The sequence below is a fragment of the Sinohyriopsis cumingii genome, chromosome 5, assembly GCF_028554795.1.
Source record: "Sinohyriopsis cumingii isolate HCF-2022 chromosome 5, ASM2855479v2, whole genome shotgun sequence".
Taxonomy (NCBI): domain Eukaryota; kingdom Metazoa; phylum Mollusca; class Bivalvia; order Unionida; family Unionidae; genus Sinohyriopsis; species Sinohyriopsis cumingii.
In genome coordinates, this window is record NC_142965.1 from 124,580,377 (window position 1) to 124,595,665 (window position 15,289).

General features: G+C 34.7%; 2 protein-coding genes across 2 annotated transcripts in view; one reads left to right on the forward strand and one right to left on the reverse strand.

The window, feature by feature from the left end:
* Window positions 1-2: 2 nt before the first annotated feature.
* Window positions 3-3,653, forward strand: LOC149800121 (histone H2A). Its single transcript, XM_089959718.1, has one exon. It carries the CDS (start codon window positions 126-128, stop codon window positions 528-530), a length of 405 nt encoding a protein of 134 aa, XP_089815844.1. The 5' UTR covers window positions 3-125; the 3' UTR covers window positions 531-3,653.
* Window positions 3,654-8,868: 5,215 nt separating this feature from the next.
* Window positions 8,869-15,289, reverse strand: part of LOC149800122 (serine/threonine-protein kinase Chk1-like) — a 70,598-nt gene continuing 64,177 nt past the window's right edge. Inside the window, exon 14 of the mRNA XM_089959719.1 lies at window positions 8,869-14,018. Within this exon, the coding sequence (XP_089815845.1) occupies window positions 13,902-14,018 (117 nt within the window). The 3' untranslated portion in view covers window positions 8,869-13,901. The remainder of the gene's footprint in view (window positions 14,019-15,289) is intronic.

Sequence of the window (15,289 nt, forward strand, 5' to 3'; positions counted from 1 at the left end):
GGTTATCGGTTCAATCCCTCCTAGGAAGCGAGAGGGGTATAAAATCTGTCGCACGCTGGAACTTACCACAAGTCGTACAGTGAACGTATAGGTTGTGAGTATCCTGTGCTTACGATAAATACAAAATGTCTGGACGTGGAAAAGGAGGGAAAGCTAAAGCCAAGGCTAAGAGTCGATCATCCAGGGCTGGTTTGCAGTTTCCAGTTGGCCGAATTCACCGTCTTCTAAGAAAGGGAAACTATGCAGAGAGAGTTGGAGCTGGCGCACCCGTTTATCTCGCTGCCGTCCTTGAATATTTGGCCGCTGAAGTTTTGGAATTGGCTGGAAACGCTGCTCGAGACAACAAGAAAACCAGAATTGTACCCAGGCACCTGCAGCTGGCTGTCAGAAATGATGAAGAGCTGAACAAACTTCTGTCTGGTGTAACAATCGCTCAGGGTGGTGTGCTGCCCAACATCCAAGCCGTCCTGCTACCCAAGAAAGCCGGCCAGGCCACCACAAAGAAATCTTCCCAATCTCAAGAATACTAAGTTGCCGACCGGACCTGACGTGCTGATTTAGCACCCCCAACGGCCCTTTTCAGGGCCACCAAATCGCTAGAAAAGATGTGATATTCATATTGCCATTCCGTAATACATTAATACGATTTTAAACAATTTTATTATGCTAATTTCAATTCCAATGCCGCGCTTTACTTAAATAAGCGTTGAATAGATTACCGAAGTGTTGAATGGGGAAAGTGTGTTTGAAAAACTGTTTGCTTAACAATTCTGCATGATTTGTTTGTATATAGGCCTAGCTGAAGCAGACTGGTGTAAAATGCCTACTTGAGCTGTGGACGACGGTATCTGGTAAACTATAATTTAAAAATAGATTATTGGAGACTAGTAAAGCTGTTTCCATTACCTTATTTTATGTCGAATGAATGCCTCTAGTTTTGTTTTGCCTTTCCTAGTGGGAAGTGAGATGAACTTCATCATAGTTAAGGTTATTGAATGAATAATTTCATTAATTTGATTAGATGCAATCTGCAGGTCTTTGCTTCATGTTAACCAAGCCTGCATGGTATGAATAGTGAAATGTCAATTTTCATTGTTAACAAAACATTTTAATTGCATGCTAAATTTATTATGGGTGTTGACTGCTTTGTGTTCCTAAAGGTTTAGATAGCTGGTAAAACGGGGGGGGGGGGGGGGGGTTGTCAGTAACTTTGAAGGAAAGGGTCCACAATTGGGAAGGATTTAGTCCAAAGCTTTTTGACAGTCACAAGTTGGAAAGTACTTGAAAATGGGTTGGACTGATGACCCTTTAAAATGGTGAACCATTTTATTGAACCAATGGACTATTGAAAAATAATTTGCAGCAGATGTCAGTTGTGAAACTTGAACACTAATGGTACAATTTCACTGTTGAACACTTTTGTTAACAATTATTTTGGCAAATACTGATAAAAAATTCTGCCTAATCGTTGGAAATGACTCGTGAAACCTTAAGTGGAATTTGCTTCAAATGGAAGACAAGGTAGTGTTCTAAATATGGGGAGGGAATTGACTGACTTAAGTTTGAACAGTTGACAATGACAACGGCTGGACCACATGGCTAGTTGGATTGAAGGGAACAAAAATTTTGGGGGCTTTATGTAGGGGTTGGGTGAAGTGTTGCTGATTATATACACTTCATTACCAGGTTAATTTCCATTTTAAATTTTGTTCAAATTTTTCAATGTAGTTTTTTGTAAACTTAAGATTGCATGAACTTCACATTATATCAGTACACTTCATTTCATTTTATTACTTTTTGCTTTGCATATCGAAATGGTATTCAGAAGACAGGCCCATGAAGCAATTTTATCATGTATTATAAAAATGTATACCATGGGGAGCCAACTAGAACATTTGTTTAGACTTGGAACTGTGCTTCAAGTCCGTTTTGTAAAGCAGGCATTCACTTGCATTGTTCTGTGATATGTATGACAATTTTTTTTGTTTTAATGCAGTATGTAGTCTGATAATTTTGCTTACATAAACTAAATTGTACAAACTTGTCCATGTTGATGTCATTAATTAGGGTTCATATGGTCTTTGACGACAATTTGGGGGGAAATGAGGTAGTATTTTCAAGGCCTTGAAAGTTTGGGAAAATCAACCAGATTACCCTATGGTCTTTAAAAGTCATTGAAAATTGAAATAAACCCAAACATTTTAATTTCTTTGCATAATCACAAGGTTGTTAGATTCGGATGTAGAGTTTTCCTGGTTTGTTTCTGTTGATGACCTGTTTAGTTTCATTTAAAAATTAAACAATATTGTATTTTGTATTCATTGTTTTCTAATATAACTTGTATACAAAATGTTAGCAAAAATAGGTATTCAAAATCTTTTTGTAGTCTTTGATAGTTTGGGAAGTCTTTGAATTGTCATTCAAAATTCTGTGTGAATCCTGTTAAACCAGACCACTCGTGTAACTGCACAAGGTCTCCTATACTACATTTCATTAAAGTACTTCATTGATGTTAATGATGGGAGTTGCTTTCATTTAACCTAGGATGTGAAATTAAGAGATGCCTTGCTATCCAAACATTTATATAGACATTCGGTAAGCAATTATTTTTGAGTATGAATTAAAAGGCTATTAAACAACTTTGTAAACAGCTGCTGTGTGAGGCGCATTTTAACTAGCAAGATAAATGCCACTCTATCAAATTGGTTTTAAACATTTTGGCACAACAAAAGGAAGAAATAAATATTTATCTGATCTTGGTAGCCATGCACGAGGTGTAAGGTCACCGAAATTCCTTTGATGAATTTTGTACAGCTGTATACTGCAGTATTTTTGGACATGGCAACATGTACCCTGATAGTGTCAATTTTGACCAATCATCCCTGACTTAAAGCTAATCAAACTTTGCTAACTTAATTGAGTAGGTGATTGACTCTGTATTTATCCTTTTAGACCTTTGTTTTTGATAGTGAAGAAAATCCTTCTAGCCTGCTATTTTTGTTTTAAAACTAAGTGATTCATTAACAAGTTGAAATGTATGTAGATTCATTTAAGAAATATTGATGATGAAATTAGATGCTTGTAAGATGAGACCTGAGTAAATGTTTTCCTTGGAAAAGTCTGTTGTAGCATGTACGTCAGAATTATCAATACTGCAATTATATATGGCCTGCATCGAGAAATGTGGAACACTGAATCATTTTACTATGGGAAATTGCTGACAAAATAAAGTTGATGGAAATATGCAGTTTTTAAATGTTTAAATCTGGCATGATGTACAAAGTGTCAAATGTATGGTTGTTTAAAAGATGACTGGTCTGTAATTGTTCATCATTTCCTATTTTTCAATCATTTTACAACAGTTCTCCATTATTTTTTGATAGCATACTTTCATTCTTGTAAACAACTTGCGGATATTTTTGTAATGAAGGATCAGATAATCTTCAGTATTTATAAGAAAGTTCTACTTGTAATTGTATACATGTATATAATGTTCTGGTAACGATGTTCAGGTTTACGATATACAGTACAAAAGTTTACTGTTGAACTAGACAGTGAATTCAATGCTAGTTAACGGTGTTATTCTTTTAATTTTTTTTGTGATGTTTTTAGAAAAATGATAATAGCTTTGGTAATAAATGTTTACAAATTTTGCTTGACAGTTATTTAGTTACTGATATCTTTGATAAATTAAGTATAGAAATTCTTTATATGCTTTATTGAAAAATGGCTGTGACAAGACAGCTAGCTCCACTTGGTCATTTTTTTCACTTCCTGGACTTGAAGGTAAATTGCACACAAACAAGCCAATAACTTAGTTTAGACTAGTTCAGGCTCATTTTTCGAGCACATGGATAGGTGTCTCCTTGAGACAATGCTTTGCAATTTCAGTTGCAATACATGAAAGCCGAGTAGTGTCAATATTCTCTTCATTGTGCATGTTGCCAGTGCAAACCTTAGAGGAGCACTCTCTCGGAAGTACATAATAACTATAGAGCAGAACCAAATGAAAATTGTGCTGGTTTGTTATCTCATATGGTCCATCTTGAAAATCTTGCAGCTAAATGTGAGAGGAACTTAAGTACAGGGGGCTGCCCATTTAGTATGTACGCATTGGGGGGGGTAACCCAAATACATATGCTTGCGTATGGGGATCTACTGATAATGTATGTACGTATAGGAAAGTGGGAGGTGTGAAACCTCGATAATAATTTGTCTAATATGTAACCTGTTCAACTGAGTTTCAGTTGGCATTTGCAGCCAGGCATTTCACATCTGTAGACTGTTTTATTAAACATGTTAATATTATTAATCCTTTATGGTTTCTGCATGGATTAAATATAGGCTGTTCTACACAATTCGGGAGGGTATGGGGTGCATAAAGCGTAAGTACGTATGTTTTTTTAAAAAAGCATACATGTATACAGGGAGGGGTTAAGGTTTTTTGCGTACGTATTAAATGGATGGCCTTTAATAATGTGAATCTAAATTAGTCGTTATTAAGGTCTATGAAAGTCTTGAATGAAGTCTCAGTTTTCAATACCAGCAATGTACTGGTCCTCCAAAACCTGCGAGATTTTCTAGATGGCCTTGTCCAGAATTCTTTCAAATTTATAAGTTTCAAAATAATATAGTCCAAACAAGGAGCATTTTCTACTTCCACCAAACAGTCCAAACGTTTTTCCTCTCGAATAATATCGAAGGACAACATAAAATAAGTCTGCAGACTTACAACAGAAGTGCAAATTGTGGGACAGAGTCCAAAAATCTGAAATAATCTGATTGCATAACTTTCTCATTAAATACACCATATATTGCAACTGTACTTTGCAAGAGACCCAATGTTACATCATACACTATTGATTTTGCATCAGTGAAGAATATTTGTGTGACCTTGCATAACTAATTGAGAAGCCACAGAATTGTTCTGGAAATATGTTGTTAGTCATTGAGAAACTATGCCATAGGCACCAGTTTTGGTCTTATTATTAAGATTATTATTACTAATTGTCAACACTTACATAAACATCTATTTATATATCCTATGCAATTTGCGTTCTTAAAACTGCCAGGTCACGTCACAATTTATAACAAGATATTCTATACACATTACAGCCATGAATAAGAATTATAAAAATTAGATAAAATTGTGTACCAGGAGTTAAAAAATAGCTATATATATAACAATGATAATATCAGCATGGGGTTTTCACTAAAATACTTCTTGTAATGTCTTGTTGGTGCTAAATGATAACTGTGCAGATCCAAGTCAAGTATGGCAGCCATCTTGAAAATCTTGTTATTGCTACTCCTGATGAATGGATGGTCAAATCGAAATGGGATTTTTACTGAAAGACTTTATATCTTGTCTAATTGGTCTTAAATAAATCTGATGTCTAGTATGGCTGCCACAGAAGCCATCTTGAAAATCTCATTGCTGCTCATTCTGAACAAAACGTCATTTTGACACGGGATTTCTACTAGAAGACAGTATGATGTCTAATTGGTTCAAATGAAAATGGTGCTGCTTGCACAGATCAACATGGATTTGTACTTTAAAAAAACAAAACATTGGTATCTAATTGATCCTAAATGACAATGGGATCAATATATATATATATATATATATATATATATATATATATATATATATATATATCCATTATGACCATCTAGAAAATCTTGTCACTACTCTTGAACGAATGATCATACAAGCATGGAGTTTTCAGTGAAAGACTTGTGAGGTTTAGTTGTAAATGAAAATGGTGCCAAGCAACACAATGGCCACCTATAAAATCTTGTTATTGCTAGCAATATTGTTATTGTGCTTCAAGCAGAAGTTTTATGTGTGGTTGGTCCTAAATGAAAACTGCAGTATGGGCACAGCATCCAATGAAATTCAGACCCGAAGCACAAATATTTGCTCGATTTGCCAAGGTGTAGATGGGATTAACATGTATGAACCTTGGCTAGCAAAGATGGGCACCATAGCAGCCAGTTTGAAAATCTTGTTATTGTTACTCTCAACTGGGCATTTCATATCAAGATAGATTTTCAACCAGAATATTTCATATGTCTTGTTGGTCCTAAATTAAAATGGTACTGATCTGACATCCAGTATTAAAATCTTGTCATTGCTACGATTCATAAATGGAAAGTCATTTTGAAATGGGAGCTTTCATCAGAATGGTGTCTAGTTGATCATAAATGAAAATGATGCAAATTGACCCTCAAAATAGTTGCCATGTTGAAAATTTTATTTCTGTGTCTACAAATGGATGACTGTTAACATGGGGTTTTACCGTTGGAGTTCATGTGATAACTAGGTTCTAAATGAAAATTGTGCCAATTGTACATCCACAAGGTTAGAAGTGGACATCAAAACCCTTGGAAAAACCTAACGGCTCTACACAAAAAATGGTTTTTGTTAGGCTAACCTTGTGGCTGAGAATTTCTTAGCACTTTAAGTAATTATTCTAATTATTTATTCATTTTCACTATATCCCTTTTTTAATTTTATTTAGAAACTAAGTCAAAAGAATACTTCTAAAATTTGTTCTAAATGCTCACCCTGGAGAAAATTTTTTAACTGCCTTGCGTCTTGAACCTTAAAAAAAGTGTAAACCTTGTTTATTAGTAATTTCCCATATTCAGAACATGAATATACAGTGTGACCCCGCTATAGCATGCTTCGTCACACAGTCATGGCGTGGCTCCCGAAATTTCATATCCATGTATTTTTCTTGTGCACAAAAAAATTCTTTCTTAAAAAGTACAAAAAAACCCATAAATGGTTTGTTACCATTTTGGGGAAGAAATCACATGAATAATACAAGACGGTCGTGGCTTGGCTCCTGAAATTTTATGTGTAATATTCTCGTACACAAAAAAGTATTTTTTCTTCATAAAAAACGCATAAAAAGTTTATTCTGGGATCATGTAGGTCTTTGCCAATGTCGCAAATTTGGATTGTTTTCTCTTTATTGGCTGCAAAACATACCATGTGGCTTTTTTATTGCTGACATTGTTGGCTGTTTAAACTTTTATATACAACCATTGGTTTGAAGTGCAGAAATTCAGAGGCCCCATGAAAGGAAGCAGCAAACTGGATATAAAATGTACTGAAATTTGTCTATTGTTACATAAATTCTTTGTCCATAATGACAAACCATCTAAACAGTGCATTGTTATATTATAATCCGCTTATCTTGACATCTAGCACGAGTCCTGTATGTTGTGAAATATCCACTATTTTGCTGTTGACATTTCTGGTAACGAAGATCAACTGGACGAGGCATTGCCTTGTAATCTATCTTTCATCAGATTTTCGGCTGCTTGCTAGTAATATATTTACAAAGACTGACATTCACTCAGAATTAAATCCTTCAGAACACACATTTTCTGTAATAATCCCTGTCATCAGAACACCTGCGTCTCTATTGTCCGTTGACCCTTTATTAATTTTCAGACACATGCGTGGAAGGCAGCATCACACTGCTACCACAAATGTAACAAAAAAATACCTCTTATTGGTTTTTTTAATAGGCATGGAAGGATAGTAACTAGAATAGTCCAAACAACGGCCAATTCATTTTTCAAAATGTACCCAAATAAAATAGTTTGCTGAAATTTCAAAGGAAACAGATTACCTTTGAAGCACTGACTGTTATGAAAACATACTCAGCAAGTGGAAAAAAATACGTCTCAGTCAAGCAATACAATTATTTGATGTTGCTGCCACAATGAGAAATGGGCATTTGTTTGTTTCTCCAAAGCTGTCCTTTAGAGATGACTTCAATAGCGCATGCACCATTCATCCAAGAAAGTCGACTACAATCTTTCAATGACAGCAATGAACTTTTCTTCAGAGGAAGTCAGTACCAAACTTTAATAAAAGTGATGGAATCTGATAGATTTTTGCATTGGACTGGACTGGATCACGTTAACTGTGCTGTGAAAGTTTCCTTTTTGTAGGGAAAAAGTTTATGCTTACAAACACTACCAATGGCGGCTTAAAACGCAAACTAACTTTTACCAACTTGGAACGTACTGAAAAGTAAATGTGCTTTGTCATTTGTTACATGATTGTGCTATGTTTTTCCACTGAATTCAGACCAATATGACCTGTTACAAAATTATTGAATACTTTAAAGCTGTGTGTGTGCATAATTTCGATGGAATCATTTATATTGAGGATTCTGTCTATATGATGAGGTTAGCGGTGAGTACACAGTGTTGATACTCTATTCATGCTATACATTAGACATTTATATATAAACAGGATTCACATATATGTACCAATTCATGGTTCTCTAAATAATGTAAACTATTATATGTCTTCTCTGTTTTCACTACAGGTGTATTTCTCATTTAATATGCATCAATTTAAGATAGTAACTGTGCCGATGGAGCACGTATTGTACCACCTGCATTTATTACCTACACCCCCTACAATTTTTTTGTTGGATATATTTTCTTTAGCTAAATGACCTGGTTGCTTATAACACGGTTCTATGGCTCCCAACTACTGTGTTATAGCGGGATCATACTATATTAAGAATTCAAAATTTTCTTTGCATTTGTCTTGAAAACTCTCATTAATAAAGTTGCTTTGCTTTTTGATGCCTCTAATGGGTTAAAGAAACAATTATTATTTTTTGATACTTTCACCATAAAACATTGTTTCTAAAACATTTAACTTACAACAACTGAAAATTCTTGTGTAATCTTTGATAAATGACATCTGTCATATTTTAAAGCTGTCTGACTTATGTAATGGATACAACTTAGAAAAAGAATTTAGTTCTCTCTTATCTGCAAAGTTGGTGAAAGCTCACGGATGAAAAGAGGAATCAAAATTAAGACATGTTCATTACACAACATTTATTTCTGATTTTTTTATATATATGTCCTTTAATACAAAATTATTCTCTAACACATCTTACCTTACCTGTAAGTCAATTTAACATAATTGGATAATCATTTACTCCAATCAAATTCAAACATTTAAGTTGAATTTGATGTCTACTATGTGCAATGATAATAACAAGTGCACAAAATTGCCAACACATGATCTGCAATTCAATATACCACTTCTTGACACAAGGACAACACATATGCAATTACAAACACAACATCAAAATACATAATTCAAAAATACAATATTGAAAAATATTTCCAGTCTTAACTTGTCATGTCTGGAAATGCTATATAATTTTCAGTTACAAAAATAAATGCAGTAATGAAAGATCGAATTCTTCTCGAACAGTAATTTCTAATATTCATCTGGGCCTAAATTAGTTCCCAACTATGACATGACAGGTGAATTTGAATTGCACTTAAGCTTTCAAGGCAAGCAAAAGTCAGCCAGTAGATATTAAAAAAAAGCAATGAAAAACAATTCCATGATGCTTCTTGGAAGAATGTAACAGACTTGGCAGACTCTATCATGGATTTTCTGAAATTACTTTGCAAAAAACACATTTGGCGGTAGAATATTTGCATTGTTTAAAATTAACTTAAATATTCCACTGGTTTCATTATAGTTAAAGAAATTTTTGTTGATGTATACTGCATTAACCAAAGGTTTCATTACAAACTGTGCAGTGCTTTTTTGAGTATCCCCCACTTTTGCAAATGTAGAAACTGCTTGAAAATCAAAGGTAGAAGAAAATTAATGTTGACATTAATGCTTATAAATCAACTGGGACAAAAAAAAATTATTGGCACTAGGCAGAAGCATTGTAAAAACTGAGAGACAAAAAAAATCAAAGGAGCATAAAATACTGCCAGCTCTTTTTTGTCAACAAAAAAAGAAAGTATGCTAAACCTAAAGTCATAGCTGTATGCTTTGTGTGAAAAAGTCATAGCTGTATGCTTTGTGTGAATATCAACTTATGTACTATTCTCAAATAAATATGATACTCTGAGATAACCTTCCCACATCAGATAAGGGTATAGTGAACATTCATTAAGATCATCTGTACCTATTGAATATTAATGTAACATACTATTCTCAAACAAGTATGGTACACAGAGATAATCCTCCCACATCAGATATGGGTATATTTTTATATTCATAAATAACACTTGTACGAGCTGAATATTACAATATATACAATTTTCTAGCAAGTATGATATTCAGAGATAATCCTCTCACATCAGATAAGTGAATATTTCAATATTCATTAAGATCATCTTTACCTACTGAATATTAACTTAATTTACTAAACAAGCAGGACACAGAGTTAATTCTGTCGCATCAGATAAGGGTATATTTTATTACTCATAAACATCATTTCTAACTACTGAAATCAGATATGGCACCTATCAAATGTTCAAATAAAAGTTCAAAGATGCTTTGATTTAAATTGTTAATAATTTTCCCAAAAGAATCCCAAATTCTGCCACTATTATTGCAACCATTCTCAATCTTTGCACTAAAAACATGAAAGAAAATCAACAGGAAATAAAAATAATATAAGAAACCAGGCTGAATACATTCAAAAGTTGGAAATTTTAATGTGCAACTTCTTATATCTTTACTATAATGCTGACAAGTCTTTTCAAAAAGTAATAATTACTCCCTTAATCAATGCCATATCAGGTGATCAGATGTTTGAAATCCATCAGGTGCACAGTTGATTCTACATTCAGGGACTGCATTTAATTTAGATGCTATTGCTTGACCTTGTGGCTTCCACATTGTTGCACACAAGTATGAAACTGCATGTTTTAGAAATTTCCTGTAAGATTTTACTTTTTTAAAAATTTGAAAATTCCACAATTCATTTCAAATTTAAAACCATTTTCCTTTTAATCGCTTTGCGCACATAAATGTGTCAGTACAAATTTATGAGTATGTCATAACCCTATTTTATCATGCAGTGTGCATAGCTGCCAACCCTCACAAATTTGGTGTGAATTTCACGACTTTTTCAGCGATTCACGGTTTCACGCCGCAAGCCAAAAATTCACGAATTCTCCAATCCTCAATTATTTTAAATCTTTAATAAAATAACCATTTCCCATTAAGTGCTAGTCGTGATATTTGCAGTTGCCGAAACGGTTTGGTACTGCTGGTCACGATATTAGTAGATGTACAGCCGATTAGTATAGTTGGCTCGGTAGCAAGCATTTTAGCCTATTTTAATCTATATGTATAAGAGTAGTTTTACGAATGCTTTTGAGAGAAACTGGGGCCTAACCAGAATTTTGCTCCGCGCATGCGTCGCCAACACTGATTTGAGTTACCACTCAGCATCGCATGTAAGATCTTGAAAATGTCTTCACCACCAAGGAAAAAGAAATGTATTACTCAAAAAGTGAAGTTTAATTTGGAATATATCAAAAATTGGCCGTGCATTCTGCCATTAAACATGGATATTCATCATGCTTTTTGCACTCAGTGTGCCATTGCAGAGATGATGTGAGGAAGCACGTTGGTTGCAAAAAAAACAATTTGCAGATTTCAGCTCTGGAATATTTTAAACCATTGGCTGAAGACCTGCAGGCTACCAACGCTGAAGCATTATTTGTGAGTTTTCTTGTCGAACACAATCTACCTTTATCAGCTGGAGACCATGCTAAACATTTGTTCTGACAAATGTTCCTGGACTAAAAAATTGCTTCCAAATTTTCCCGTGGAAGAACCAAAAATGCTGCAGCTCCTGTGCATTCCTCACAGCAACAGTGACAGCGAAAGAGTATTTTCTTTTGTGAGGAAAAATAAGACAGACTTTAGGGCCTCCTTAGCTGCAGAAAATTTGTCAGCAATTTTAGTCACCAAGATCAACTAGCAGGCAAGAAGTCGGAACTGTTTAGAAAACAAATTTACGATCAAGCAGTTGAGAAAGTTCAAATCTGCCACGGTATGTCTTCATAAATAAATATTTCTGTATAATAGTGTTTTAGTTTTATTTTGTGAACTTGATATAGTGTAGTATTGACAGTCAGAGTGGATGGAGTGGTAAGAGTGGATGGCGTTACTGTCATGGTATTTTTCACGAATTCATGTCCAAATTCACGACTTTTTATCCCTATTTTCACTAATTGTGAGCCTGGAAGGTTGGCAGCTATGAGTGTGGATCAGGATCTGCCATCATATAATTATTTTCTCCCAAACATGTGACTATGCAAATCCCCAGCAAATGTAATTACTCGCCCTATCCCACCCTGTTAAGTAAATGAGTGCTTGAAAATCACGAACAGACAATCTGCCTTGAGGCTAATGAAACCTGTATTCTTCATTAATATTAAACAGCTCAATCTCATGTAAGGGCTTGATTCATTGATCAAGTACCAAATCAAGTGTTTACAAAGTGACAAAACTTTAGAGCGAGTCACATCACACATGATTGCTCCTGCTGTTCTGATAATAAAGATAAACAATAGTAAACTTTGTCTTCATTCACTCTACCCATTCCCCATTACTCTACTCATCATACCATATGCACTAACTTATAAGTTCAGTCAGACAGAAGACAACAAAGACTATCATTTGCCACAGCATAATGCACCAGCAGATCAGGGTCTATGTTATCAGTAGAACTGATTACTCCTAACTGCACAGACTCAGATTTGCCAGCACATTATGCGATGTCATATCTGGGACTCTGCAGTTTGCCGACTGTATGACTTGACTTGTTGGTGATTGTATATGAATGGCATGTATGGTTTCATGTAAAAGATATTGACCTGGTTCTGCTTGCACATTCAAAACAGACAGGCTAGTGTTCATTCATAATAAACCATTACAGAACTAATTCTACTAAATTTATTGTTTTAATGGTCTCCCTATGTGACCAAATCAAATATGGCAATTGTTTAGTTCCAACAGTAACATTAAAAGGTAAAGGCCAATAAAATTTGCTTGACTGATGACTATATGACTGCAGATCTTGGTATGTTATGTGTACAGTAGGATGCATGCTTTATGTAATACAGTGAAACTTGACTTAGCAGACACATCCAAACAAAGGACACCTGCTATGAAAGTATACTGTTTGTTAATATATTTTATAGATTTTCACCATTTGTTCCTCCATAAAAAGGAGATCTGCCCATAAGGACATATTGTAGTGGTGCCTTGCATGTCCTTTAGAGACAGGTTTCAGTGTAAAATGTATGCATTGTGTAAGATCAAGTATTAAAACAAACAAGTCTGAAAGATCTAATATGAACATATATGTCTGTGAAAGATCAAAAGTTAACATACATGTCTGTGAAACATGTATTAAATTACTCATGTCTGTGAAAGATCAAGTATTAATATACATATACATATAAAGATCCAGTATTTATATGCACATCTGTGAAAGCTCAAGTATTAACTTAAATGTCTGTTAAAGACCATGTATTAACTTACAAAATCTTTGAACGATCAAGTACTAATACATTCAAAATTGCTATCACAAGAAATACAACTGCTGAATTGATGGCAAAATACTGGATTATTCTGTACTTGGACGGCTTGTGAAGGAACGATTGGCAATGCTGGATGGATCTTGATGATCAAATGCTATACTCTGACAGCTTGTGAAGGGATGAGTGGTAATGCTGGTGGAAACTTGTTGATCAAATGACATGCTCTGACAACTTGAGACAGGATGAATGGTAATGCTGGTGGGATCTTGCTAATCAAATGCTATATACTCTGACAGCTTGTGAAGGGATGAGTGGCAATGCTGATGGAACCTTGCTGATCAAAGGACATACTCTGACAACTTGTGACAGGATGAGTGGTAATGCTGGTGGGATCTTGCTAATCAAATGCTATATACTCTGACAGCTTGTGAAAGGATGAGTGGCAATGCTGTTGGAACCTTGCTGATCAAAGAACATACTCTGACAACTTGTGACAGGATGAGTGGCCATGCTAGTAGGCCCTTGTTGATCAAAGCCTACACTTTGACAGCTTGTGAAGGGATGAGTGGCAATGCTGGTGGGCCCTTGCTGATCAAAGGTTTCATCTTACCCTTGATTTTTATGAAGTGCCGCTTAAACTCCAAACCGTCTCCCTGTTAAAGACACAAGTAAATGTACTTTGGTACCCAGTAATGCTCACTTATAAGATGTGTAAAATCAGCATCTAATATAAAACTGAAAATTGAATCCCTCGCTCCACATGTTAAAAATATCACTGATTTTCTAAATTAAACAAAGATTAGGCAAAAGAACACAAGCAGGGCTTGCAAATATGGATATCATGTTCATGCATTCAGTTTATTGTTTTTAATGTTACCGATTAGCAGAATCATGCAATCATGAATCATAAAAACAGACGCTGAGAAGTCTGACACCTACGAAGGTGTGTGGGGTCAAGAAATGGACTATAAACCAATATACGATGTTAACATTCTTCCTTATTGAAATTTCATCTGATATAGTATTAAACGAATCATGAATTTGTACATTATGACAGTCTTAATATATTACACCAGGTATTAACATGTTTGTTCACACTAAAATATGGCTAAATTACATAAAGTCTAAAACTGCAGGATAAACCAGAATGAGTGGTAACAATGTTGTTGTTGTTGTAGGGTTTAACGCCATTTTTCAGCACACGATAGGCTATATATGGCGGCCAGTATTAATGGTGGAGGAAGAACCCGGTAAATCCCCGGAAAGAACCACCGACCCTCGAGAAACTACTAGCAAGCTTTCTCACATACCCACATTGGCCGAATCCGAGACTCGAACCTAAGCAGACAGAGGTGAGATGGCAGTGATCCGTAACGGAGAGGGCTTTAGACCACTTGGCCACTCGGGGCCCCGAGTGGTAACAACAAGTTTACAGTAATTTAAATATTTTTATGAATTTAAATCTGTTCTGCAATGCTAATTTTTGAAGAAAATTAAATAAACCACAGTAATCATAAATGATTAATATCCTCTTCATCTGGCTGACATCTTGAAACAAGATTTACTAGAGTAAAAGACAGGAATGCTATAGCATTACGATTCTTGTACATAAATCTGTAGAACAAACGAACTTGATGGAAGAACTTTATTTTCGTGACCTAGCTCAGGGTAAAAAATGACTCAATGAAATGAAAAGCATTAGAGACAACAATGCCTTTTCTCTTCAATTAAACATTTATGTTAATTAAAAAAAACTGAAATGACTCGGGTAGTCTTGCATAAAGTAGTTTTTAATTTTATTGGTATTGGAGTATCTTGTATTTTTACATTTATTTAGTAGGGTCTATTTACATTAGGTATATACGTCAATAAAAAAAAAACTGAAATGACTCAGGTAATCTTGCATGAAGTAGTTTTAATGTTT